General features: G+C 29.4%; 1 protein-coding gene across 1 annotated transcript; it reads right to left on the bottom strand.

Annotated features, from left to right (window-relative positions):
• Nucleotides 1-1,680: 1,680 nt before the first annotated feature.
• Nucleotides 1,681-11,763, bottom strand: LOC112693955 (zinc finger MYM-type protein 1-like). Its single transcript, XM_025569243.1, has 2 exons — nt 9,761-11,763; nt 1,681-1,837 (listed from the first exon to the last, which is right to left on the bottom strand). The coding sequence occupies exons 1-2, from the start codon at nt 11,761-11,763 to the stop codon at nt 1,681-1,683; spliced, it is 2,160 nt and encodes a 719-aa protein (XP_025425028.1).
• Between the last annotated feature and the right edge of the window lie 846 nt (nt 11,764-12,609).

Below are 12,609 nucleotides of genomic sequence, written 5' to 3'. Positions count from 1 at the left end.
TTTTATTTGGTTTTCATGGCTAACGAAATTTACATGGGTCGCGAAAAATGTTTGGTAAGAAAAGTGGGTCGCAAGTCGAAAAAGGTTGAAGACCACTATCCTATAGTATTAAGAATTGAAAGATACGGTTAGTTATCGTTTTGATATTCTCTGTGTAAGTAAAAGCTGTGGATTTGAAAGTTTTTACTATCATAGTAAGTTATTTTATTTTATAATAGTTCATTATTTCATCAACATGGACAACAATAATATATCAGGTAAAATTTTAAACAAAACTCCATTTATCATTAAAACAATTGTAAAAAGAAAATTAAAGTTGACGTACTTTTTTATAACATAAATTAACTTCAAAATATGAAATTAATATTATAGTAAAGGATGTTGAGTTTTACTTTTGTATTTTCGTAATCCGATCCCGTCAAATCTAATTTAAATTAATTGTTTTCTATGATAGATTGAAGTTTCCAAGTTCAGAATAATCAGTATTCGAATATGAAATTATTTGAAAATTTAAGGAAAAAAGTAGTCCTTTAATTAATGTTAGTTCATTAAAAAGTAATAATTATATATTAGGTATTTTAAAAGTGACATATGGAAAATATTTACAGATATTTTTATACAGAAACGATAAAATCATCGATTCTAATGTTTACCATATTATTAGTGCGTAAATAAAAAGTGAGTAAAAGTGTACTTCGGGTGTTTATTCCACTCAAAGTTAACAACGCAAAATCTGCAACATTAAGATATTTATGGACTGTGCCAGAAATGAAACATGCTAAAAAATTTTAAATTTTATAAAAGTAGGAAAGTGCGCTCGCAGATATGTTTAAGTTTATTAAGTCGATTTACTTTAAAAAAAAATAAATAATTTTGTCGTCCTAGAATTTATTTCGTCCAACTGTGTGACGTGTGCGTTTGTATATATACAGTTATAATATGCATGTTGTACATACGTGCGCATGTCATTCGATTCCTATGGAAATTCAGCGCTAACCCGATCTCACTATTTTACATACGCGATCAGCTCTCGTGTTATACTCATTACGCGTCATGTTTAATACATAAAACGGTACTACGCTGACAGACATTATTTTCCATTATTACATTGTACTAATAAAACGTTCAGAAATGCTCCGTAGAGCCAGCGAAGGGGTTGCAACTTCTCCCCTGCACGCAAGGCCAGCGGAAGACACGTATGACCTCCGCACAGGACGGCAAATTTTTTGGAATTTTAGGGGTGGTGTCGTTTATAAATAAAAATATGTAGTAGTCATCATTACTCATTATTAGAGCGCGGATTTCTATACAATTGCGTATATTTTTCCTTTCAATATTTTCGGATTTTTGTCAGTTATCTCCACGAATCATCATAATTTGAAGCTAATAGTGAAATTTTTTTTTGCATATCTCTGCATATATAGAGATTATTGCATATTTTTCCATATTTTGGCAAAATTCAAAAATTATTGCTTATTGAAGTGAAAATTTATTATCTTTACCATTTTTATTGTTATACCACACGCAAATTTTCTATGAATAGATTGATGCAGTTTTTCCGTCAACATACCGATATCGGTCTATTATCGACGACAAGTTGCGTGTAAAAGGTTGCGCGGACAACCCAATAGATACAGTATTTTCTCTGCATTTTTACCGTAAGACCTACCGCTAATTGACTTACTCTTTGCAAGTAGAAGATATCCCCTTCATCCCTAGAAACTTCGTCAAGCGATTTGTGTGGTGACTAATTGGGCAATAGTCAGAGTACTCCGATATCGTACCATTTGTCAGACTGTTCGACCCAGATTTCCATATTCCCGTGACAAATATCGACCTATAAAAATAAAATATTAAATTTTACATTACACATTGTTAACGAATTTCACCAGTTCCACAGGAAGCATAATTCTGTATTTACTGTTGGTCGTTTAATATTCGTAACCTCATCTGAAATTATCCGTTTTTTTGTAATCGATAAATGAGAATTTATCTTACAAATTCCTAAATAGCTTTCCACATCGCCTAACTCGGTAATCAACCCAATGTGCAAGTAGGGCATCGCATCAATATATGTAACTTCATCTCGTGTTAGTTAATTGCTTGTTCATAATACCATGATACATGTACTAACATTTTTGCTATACAACATTCGTGATTGTAAAAAATAATTGTTATAAATTCCCGAGTATGGTATTTTTTCTATTTCCAATGTCAATTATAGCAAAACAAACATCACACGTTATTAAGGACTGAGATAAAGCATCTATACAATAGAACTTAACCTAAGCAGGGAAGAAATTAAAAATTACCAATGTTATTTCAGCTAATTTTACTTTGTTTACCAGGGGACTTAATCCGAATTCAAAATTAGCTCTATCGCAATCCGAAGTTTAATTGTTAAGTTTTTGAATGTTTATTTCAAAACTAAATCATTAAGTTCAATACAAAATATTTGTCCCTTCCCTCTCAAATGTTCACGTCTATTCACGCCTTCGCAGTAAACGGGAAACCCTTTTATTCTATAAAACGGTTGAATAAAAAACAAAAAAATATTATATTATCTTAATATATATTAAACCATGTAAAACAGCAAATATATTATGAGTAAGTCACGTGCGCGGATTTTTAGCTATTCGCTTAACGCGTGTTTGTCACGATCGTCTATCTGGACGCAAAATTTATTACGGCCTACAGCATGTTCCCGAGATCAGGGTCGAGAGTTATTTTTTTTTATAATGAAACATAATATACATGAAACATTTTATTTTATGCACGATTTTACACACCAACGGTTGATCGATATAAACTATCTTGTCGTTACGCGTGCCGTATAAACATTACATAATTATGTGTATTTTTTTTTCGCGTATTCGGCGCGTCGATCGGATAAAATTTAGACACAAACCAAATATTCTAAATCACTGCGACAGGCATATCAAACGCGTGGCCCACGTCTACCAATATTTATGGGCAAAATAAAAAATAAATAGTAAAAAAAATTGTAAAATATTAATGTCTTGTTGCAAATATTTTATATTCTTAGAGAATAATATATTTGGTTTAAATAATTATATTTTATATTTAGATAAATTGTAATCAAATAACTTTTATTGATGGTTTTATATGTATATATATAAAAATTAGGGACAGAACTTGATGATCTAAAAATATATAAAAAATCCATAAATGACATAAAATTCATAAAAAATTATATGAATAAATGATATTAAAAAAAATATACTGTTTTGATACAAATTATAATTATAAATAAATTTTTAGTATACACTACTTTTCAAGAAATTTTTTTTTTGTTGAATTTCTGGATAAAAACATTCTAATCTAATTAAATTGAACATTTTTGTGAATTCAATAATTTTTAAAATATTTATTTTACCTTTAAAATGTTTACACTATACAATCAAGATTGTCTAAATATTTTCAAACAAAATTGAACGGCGATTATTCGATAGCAGTGTTTTGTAAATCAAAAAATTTCTCTCTACCTTAACAGATGTGATATGATTTCTCTCATCTAGTAAGTACTGGTTATAATAATGGAATAGTAAGCGCAATTTCCATAAAAATATTCACTCATGAAGGTGTATTTAAAAATATTTTTTTTTTCCATTCGAAATGATTTGATCAATATTTGGGCAATATTTCATAATTTCCTCCTATACTATTGGTAGTTTATGTTCCACTCATGTTACATGCAAGATTTTAGAATAAAATACTTTGATGCATTTCTTTCACCGTGTATCGTACTGCGTCACTTAAGAAAAGCAATATGTTATCATGTTTTATTCCATTTTGCCAAATAATGTGTAGTGCTCCATCAAAAAGTTTAGAAATAATGCTATGGTTGACTTTTTCTAGAACATCAGTGTAAATAAGATATTGTTTTCCTGTATAATTTAATTCCAATGTCTCTATAAGAACATTTGCGACGTAACGACCTACTGCGTCTGTAAATTCGCCAATAGACAAGGTTTTTATTTTCTAAATTTGTTCTAATTTTTTTAATTGTCTTTTCATACCATTCATGAACGTAAACTTTTCTTAAAGTTGATTCATCGGGAATATTTTTATTTATGTATTTTTCCAAAAAAATTTAAATGCATCATTTAGTAATTTGTTTAGATATATATAGATTCGCTGATATCAATGCATAACATAAGTTATAGTTAGAAAAATACTTTATAAATGGGTCAGTAGTCAAACGTTGAATCTTACTTGAATTTTGTTCTTTATTTGTTATATTATTTTCAGCCCATTAATGTGTTTAATGCGAGACACGTATTGTTTAGTGGGGTGTATACAAGGGGAGATGTGGGTTCAGATATTTTCTTGAAAGACTTCACTAAAAATATCAAAGAATTTAAATATTTAGAATTAATAATTTTGAAATAAATAATTGATCATTATAATTATATTCTAGTTTTTGTTGAAATTAAATAATATTAATGTAATTTTAATTCGAATTATATTATATTAGCCATGTACGAGTAACAATAAATTATAAATAAATATTTACGAATTACAAATTTATAAGATTCTCAATTATAATAATAATTAAAAAATAAAAATAACATCATATTTGCCGTCGCCTAAAAATAATATGATTTGAATGTATTTTCTGAACATTTTATAGGAATACAGTAGACAAGTATTATACTATATTATAATTTATAATATACTATATTATTAATATATATTTAATATATATTATATTATATTAATTATAATTAATATATATATATATATATATACATACATATTTATATTATAATTATAATATAATTTATCACACCTAATTTTTTAAAATTATTATGCTATAGCTTATTTACTATTTATATAATTCTACCATGTTAAGTTGTTACTAATGAGTTAACAATCTTTTTATTATATTATATTTTACAAATAAATAAACCAAATAATATAATTTGTCTGTGAGATCGAATTTCATTCGGCACTGAGTGATTTTTGGTTTACGCACATTAGTCTGGATTTAAAACCCAATTAATACCTAACATTCTTATAATAGAGATCAATATGTTTAATTATATTTAATATTTTATTGATAAAAAAAACTTTGTTATTGGTGATTGAATTATTTATTATTAATATTTTTTATTTCAATTTGTTGTTTTGCGTAATAGTTTAAATTATATTTAAAATTACATTTTAGACGGTTAAAAAATTAAAATGCAAAAAGTTTTCTGAACAAGTATTTTTTTTTTCAATGTTTTAAGTAAAAATACTTTTATTTTTTTCTGAATCTAAAAAATAAAAATATTTTTAATTTATCATGCACTTGGGCACTTTATTTGAATCGATCCAATATCGACAGTTGACACTAAACATTTTGAAGATAATATTGCATTAAAAATAAAAAATAATTTAATTGCAATGGTCGTTTTTTGAATGACGTTTTATTGAATTTTAAGTTGACAATGATAATGAACATCAAACGAATTTTAATTTCCAATGCGATCACGATCTAAAATGTAATTACATATCCATGTAATTCAATATTGCATTGTCTTTTCTGTGGAAGAGTGACAATTTCATTTTTCCAAGTAGAGTTATTTTTTTTTTTTATATTCCAGATTATTTATTGTAATAGCCATCATTTTGACGTTTTTCCTTTAACCTTTTAATATTTTTTTCCCTCTACCGTCATCATATATTCTTGTGTGCATCTCGTCCCCCATAACAGTTTCTACCGATCACATGCTGCAATACGTGATAATGTACTCATAAGAGAACGCTAGAAAAGTGACAAGGTAAGCGGCTGTCTATCATTTATTTTTTCCAACAATAAACTGAATAGTTTCAATTAACTTTTACTTGCAAATACTATTCAAAGTAATCAATAATATTCAAAGCTATAACGCTATAATATTGTGATTAATTTTTCTTTTGTTAAAAGCAATATACTCTGGTTTACTTATTTTACATTCAAATTAGCATTTATTTAGTTCGTTCTAGAGCAGGGAATGATGTATATTTATCCGAATTTGGCATCCCTGACTAGTTTATTATCACAAAATTTTACTGGAATTTAGATTTTAAATAAGATTAAATATTATATTCGATAAACGAAAACAGTCACGAATGAACGAATCAAATTTTAGAAAATTAAATTTGAAATTTTTCGACCGAAAAACCAAACTTCGAAAACATTTAAAAAAATTTAAATTTCTTTTAATTTATAATTCTCGAAAATGAGAAACAAAAATAAATAAAAATAAAAATACGTCACTACAATTTTATAAAGTAAAAAAAAAAAATCTCATACTTTTTATATCCATCGAGGCGTTTCATCTATAGAATAAATATACTTATTGGTATATCGATGGAAATGTACAATGTTTCTAAATATTTCGAACGGAGTGAGAAATTTATTGGTTTAATATTTTAATTTATCTTATTAATTACGATTTTAGGTGTTAAATCAATCAAGCGATGAATAAAAACATTTTAATTTAATCCTAGTCCACATCTGAAATGTTCTAAGATTGTCAAACTTTTACTTATTAGTTGTATTTTTTATTTAAATGAAATGTAAATTGTGTAGATAGATTATTTGTCATTATCTATAAATTATTCAGTTTTAAGTAAATATTATGTAATTTTTCTCATCAACTAGAAAACATGACCATCAGCCTGACGTAATCTAGATACTTAAAAATGTATACGAATTAAACATAGTTAATATTTACAACCTACGAAAAAACAGTGAAAATATATCAATATATTAACGATTTTAGTACGTAACACGATATTATCACTTAGTCTTACTAGTCCGTTCAATGAAGCACGACGATAATATATTGCGGTGTGTACTATTATGGTACACACAAGCGCATCCGACTCGACATTCGGTATAATATAGTAATATACTAAACTGCAATACTATATAAGAGTGTCAATGATATGTAATATAACATAATCAACGCTTCTTTCTCTCTTTCTCTATCATTTTTTTTTTCTCTAAAGGGGGAAACTGCAGCGGCGCATGATGAAATATATGCGCACACATTTAGTCGCGGCTGCAATGCGAATGACGCGGAGAATGACTCATCATGGGGATCTCGTAATTTCGTCTAAATATATATATATACATATATGTATGTATACATGAAGTGTACAATACACAATACTTTTTGGCACACGTTGTTTGAGGATAAGGGTGCCTCGAGATTTATATACAACGGCAGCGGAGGAGGATCAAAGAACTATACGCTGCCGCGGACTATTCGCGATTCGATAAATTATGTAGTGGGACGGGTGCGGGATGGGTTGATACGATGGATGACGAAGCGCCGTTTCGGTTTTCGAGTTTCAGCTCGAAAGAAACGCTACGTGAAAACTATATTGTTTCGTAATTGTTACATTTAGGGGGTGAAACGAAAATCGATACACGTCGCATTTGCTACACACACTGTGCACATACACATTCGGTAGATAACTCAATCTATGACGATCGACGGTGAGTGAGAAAAATTGACGGAATTACGTTTTGTTCGTTTGCAGTATTTGTTGGAACGTGCCGCCATAACTAGTGGCGTAACAAGAGTTTGACGCACTGTGCCTATGCCAGGGACGCAGAGTTGTACAGAAGTCGTGTTTTTATTCTTCCTTCAAAACGATATGTTTCTATTATACTTTTTTAAATGTATATATTATGTCTAACTGTGCACACGAGTACTATGTGTGAATTTAACTATGAAATTACAAAAATGACCCAAGTGAATTTATTCGTAGGAAATTTCATATAAAAAAATTATCAATTAATTATTCTAAAATTAGAAAATCAAATTTTTAAAATTTAAAACTTATATTTCATTAGAAATTAATAAACATAAATTGTATAATAAAAACAAAGGTCAAAAAAAAATATTATTACATCAAATTTTTAGTTAGTAAAAAGAATTTTTTTTTCTAAATTTGCCGGGAGCGCTGCAAGTATTTTTACGTCACTGGCCACAACATTTTACATTGGTGAATCGACTGCCTAAAAATTATATTGCACGAACTACCCATGCAGTACTGAGACTTGTCTGGTTGAGATGCGTTGGGTTGGTTGGTGGTCTATCTTCGGTATATATTGACTGGGGTAGGTATATTACCGTACTGAAGACGGAAGACAGATTCATGTATACATGAACTTTATGAAAGGGATTTGGAGAGAATATATTTTAGTGGAGGTGTGTTCTGCGATAAGCCTTACAAAGATTAGTCTCACTTATTGGTTCTAGATTAGAAGTCATAAAATTTCTATCACCAATAGTGTGATATTTATTCAGAGATGTACATAAATAATTGTACTCCGAATTGTATGAAATAACAGCTTTAAAGCTACTTAAAACATTTTTGCAGGATTTAAAGATTTGATGAAAACTCACTTTTATCAATATCTATATTTCATTGTTCCTTCTTTACCACACTATTAAAAATAAAATTAAATCTTACGGTGAAATTTTTGATCTTTATTAATTAAAATGTATTTAAATTTGTTGATACCATCATTATAAAAGTATTAATAATGTGCATATATTGAGGAAATAATTCAACAAGTAGTAGTGATAATAGTAATCATATTATTTTAACCATATATCTGTTAAAAGTTCTATCAAATTGTATTACCCTTTATTGAGTCACGCCCAGCTTATTTTTTTTTCGCTGTTACGAATTTTGACATAACATCAAATCTACCTGAAGTTATTTATGATCAATAAGGATATACTCGAAATCCATCGGAGCATAACGTATTTATAAATCTTTGAATAGACATTTAAGCAGCCCGCATTAAACTCTTTTTTTGTATTAAGTCATCAGACCTAGGAATCTCCTATGAACACATAATCATAATTTTTCGAACATAATTTAAGATTTAGTATTTACTAGATTAAAATAAGAGTAAGGATTAAAAACAAATAAAATGTATACATTATAAAAATGTATTTTACACTGTTTTACATAAATCATTTAAAAATTATAAATTTATAGTACGCGCACTGACAGGGCCGGATTTAGAACAAGTGCCGCCCTAGGCCCTTTTAAATATGCCGCCTCTACCCCAAGAAAAAAAAATTGTAATTATTACAAATAAATTTATTTCATTTTAAAGAAATTAGGTCAATAGTCATTATAAACAAAACAAATAATAATTATAAATCCTAATTAGGCATTATCAGTATACATTTTGAATCTTAATCTTAAAATAATCTTAATAATCTTTAATCTTATACCTAGTAATACTTAATAGTTAAACTTATACCTAATCATAACCTATGTTATCTATAACATTTTACGACGAACTTTTTTAGACGCGAAATCGTCGATTATATCATCATAATTTATACTTCGAAGCATCTCAGATTCTATGTGTAGTATTGATGTCGCGTTTAATCTATCTGACTCCAAAGTTGAACGAAGATGCGATTTTACTCTTTTCAATGCTGAAAACGACCGCTCTGCTGTACAATTTGTTGCAAACGTGCACAAATACATACGTAACGCTGTTGTGACGTTCGGATAAATATCTATTAAATCATTTGTATACAACATCTTACAAAGTTCTTGGGCGTTTCTTTTTTTATCAGATTTAAAAAAAAGATGATCACGCAAATGAAGACATTCATTTGTAAATGATTCTTCAATATCATTAGGATATTGTTCTATTAGTGCCCTAGTTTTTTCAGAAATTATTTCCTCGTCAAAACTACAAATATTTGTAAGAAAATCAAACTTGACACATAAATTTTTATATGAACTGCCTCGCCTTACGAGTTCAGCATTCAATTTATCCAATATAACGAAGAATACATTTATTCTGAAATCTTCCTTGCCTGTTTCTGTGATCACTTCATTCATTGTTTCGTCGAATTGACGTTTTCTCTTAACAGTTCTCCGCTTGTCTTTTTTGTACTGCATTTCACCGCATATTTGTATAGCTTTTCCTTCATATTCTTCAAAATTATTTCTAATTCTAGATATGTACTGCTCTAAGGATCCATATAATTCAACAATCATTCCTAACTCAATATTAACTGATTGAAGTTTTTTATTAACTATATGAAACCTTTCTAATACTTCATTCCAAAAAACAGTCATAAAGCACATTTCTATAGTATTAAAAGGTTTCAAAAGAACTGAAGCGTCAAATTTTGTTACAGGTTTTTCATTGGCATCGTCAATAATAGCCTGTAAAGCGTTTTTAATTTCACTCCAAGAAGTACATAAAGATTTACCCGCTTCGTATCTTGCTGACCATCGGGTTTGAGACAAACTTTTTACACACTTAGACTTTTTTAAATAAAATAGTAAAATTTCCCAACGATGGGTAGATGCTGTGAAAAAGTTATATAATTCTTGTAGATATCTAAAATATGTTGTCGATTTTTCACAGCAATCCACGGCAGATATCCCCACAAGATTTAGGGAATGTGCTGAGCAAGGGACATAAATGGCCAACGGAATAACTTCTTTAATTCTGGCTTGAAGGCCAGTGTATTTACCAGCCATGTTACTGGCATTATCGTATGACTGCCCGCGGCAATTTTTAATATCCAAATTATATTGATTAAGTGTATCAAAAACTGCATCAGCAAGTTGTTCAGATTTATGCCCAGTATTGGCAATAAACTTTAAAAATCGTTCTATAGGAGTACCATCTTTTGAAATGTATCTTATGATAAAAGACAACTGATCAACATGGGATACGTCGGGCGTCGAATCAACGCTTATCGAAAAATACTTTGAAACTTTGACTTCTTCAACTATTTGTTTTGTAATTTTTTCTGCCATAATTTGTATAAACTCTCCGTATGTCTGTGAAGATAGATACGATGTATTACCACTACCGATTTTACCGTAATGGCGAATATGCTCTGATAGAAAGGGATCAAATTCTGCTAAAAGCTCTAATGTCATAATGAAATTGCCGCTATGATACGACCCAAATTTTTCTTCACTGCCTCTCAATGGTAACCCTCGAATTACTAAAGAACGTACAGTAGCAACTATTCTTTTTAAAATATTTCGCCAATAATTGGTTTCTTGTTCTAATTGCAAAACAATTTCTTGGTTTATTTTACCTGCAGTTTTCCCCCTTTCGATTAATGCAACTGTTGAAGTTTTATGAGGAATAGAATTTTCGTGATCGTTTAATTTTCGTACAGCATTTTTCCAATCATTAAAACCAATAGTTACTAATGTTGATAAATGTGCACTTCCAAAGAGTCGACATGGTGCACAAAACACTGTACCAGTAGATTTCGAAAACACTAACCATGGTCGTGACTGTACTTCACCATTTATACGTGTTCTAACAAATAATGATTTATTTAAAAATCTATTTTTGTCAGGATACTCACGTTTAGAACATGTAAAATCATCATTTAAATTTTGATTTATTCCGTGTTTTGCCACATAATCGCGAGTTACATCATTAATAATCCATTTAGCCGGATCATTATAATCAATATAAAATGTAGCCGGATCCATATTTAAAGTAGAAGTTGTTAAATTATTAATGACCAAATCCGATTCGCACTTACTCGTTTCAATCTCTTCTAAATCATGTTGATGTTGTTGACCATTATCAGGTGCATTCAAAGAAGACGGTGTAGCAGGTTTAAAGAAAGTACTTAGTTTAGGTATTTTATTTAGAACTTTACTCTCTTTATATTCTTTATCTTTGGCTCGCTTTTTATACTCTGAACCACTAAAACGTTTACGACCGTCACTCATAGTGAAAAAATGCTAAATACTGTAAATTATTAATTATTATTTATTAAATATATTATGTTGTAATATGCACTCCCGACAATGACGAACAATAAACTGAAATGAATTGTGGTCGTGTGCGATGTGGATACACAATATCTTTAGCCAATTTCTATATATATTATATTTTTATCGTAATTACTTTTAGGAACAACTTATATTATTATATACCTAGGTAGGTATCTTATCTTTATAGCTCACATTACGAGAAAATTGATTTCGGGTTAGTGACATTTCAGTTTCATGCGCCCGTATATTTTACATACAGATATCTAAAAAAAAATCATATAAATATTTCATGCATTCATATGATTCTTTTTTTATTTCTTACAAAATTTGCCGCCCCAAAAAATTTGCCGCCCTAGGCCCGGGCCTCACGGGCCTAGGCGTAAATACGGCCCTGCGCACTGATAATAAGTGTATACAGCTTTTGTCGCCGTAGTTTAACATTAATTCTAATAGACTTTACAGTCAGACGGTTCGATTCACACCAAATAACTACGTGTGCAACCTTAAATGCTTCCCCGCGACGTTCAAAGGTTAGAAAAATGAAAATAAAATTATTTAGAGCTAACTGGCAAGTTCCACACATGGGCCACGATGCCTTCGGACGACCTGCGTACACGAGTCTCGACCCTAATCTATCGTCCTCGTTTACGAAACATGACTCTCACCCCATGGCTTTCAGCCAAAGCGACAATGTCCAGCTCTCCGGCAATGGAAAACAAATAATAATAAAAAAAAAAAAACATCCCCCAAATTCTGCAGGAATCCGATCGATAGATTTTCGAACAATAAATACACCAACGG

This window comes from Sipha flava, unplaced genomic scaffold (assembly GCF_003268045.1).
Source record: "Sipha flava isolate LNK unplaced genomic scaffold, YSA_version1 0_pilon_pilon, whole genome shotgun sequence".
Classification (NCBI taxonomy): Eukaryota; Metazoa; Arthropoda; class Insecta; order Hemiptera; family Aphididae; genus Sipha; species Sipha flava.
The sequence above is the reverse complement of the archived record's forward strand: the minus strand, read 5'-3'. Positions and strand labels throughout refer to the sequence as shown.

Coding starts and splice junctions, on each gene's coding strand:
- LOC112693955 (XM_025569243.1), bottom strand. CDS start 11,763: ATGAGTGACGGTCGTAAACGTTTTAGTGGTTCAGAGTATAAAAAGCGA. Junction 1,838..9,760: donor TATAAAAATTTATGTGTCAA/GTTTGATTTTCT, acceptor TTATTTTTATAG/GTCGATATTTGTCACGGGAA.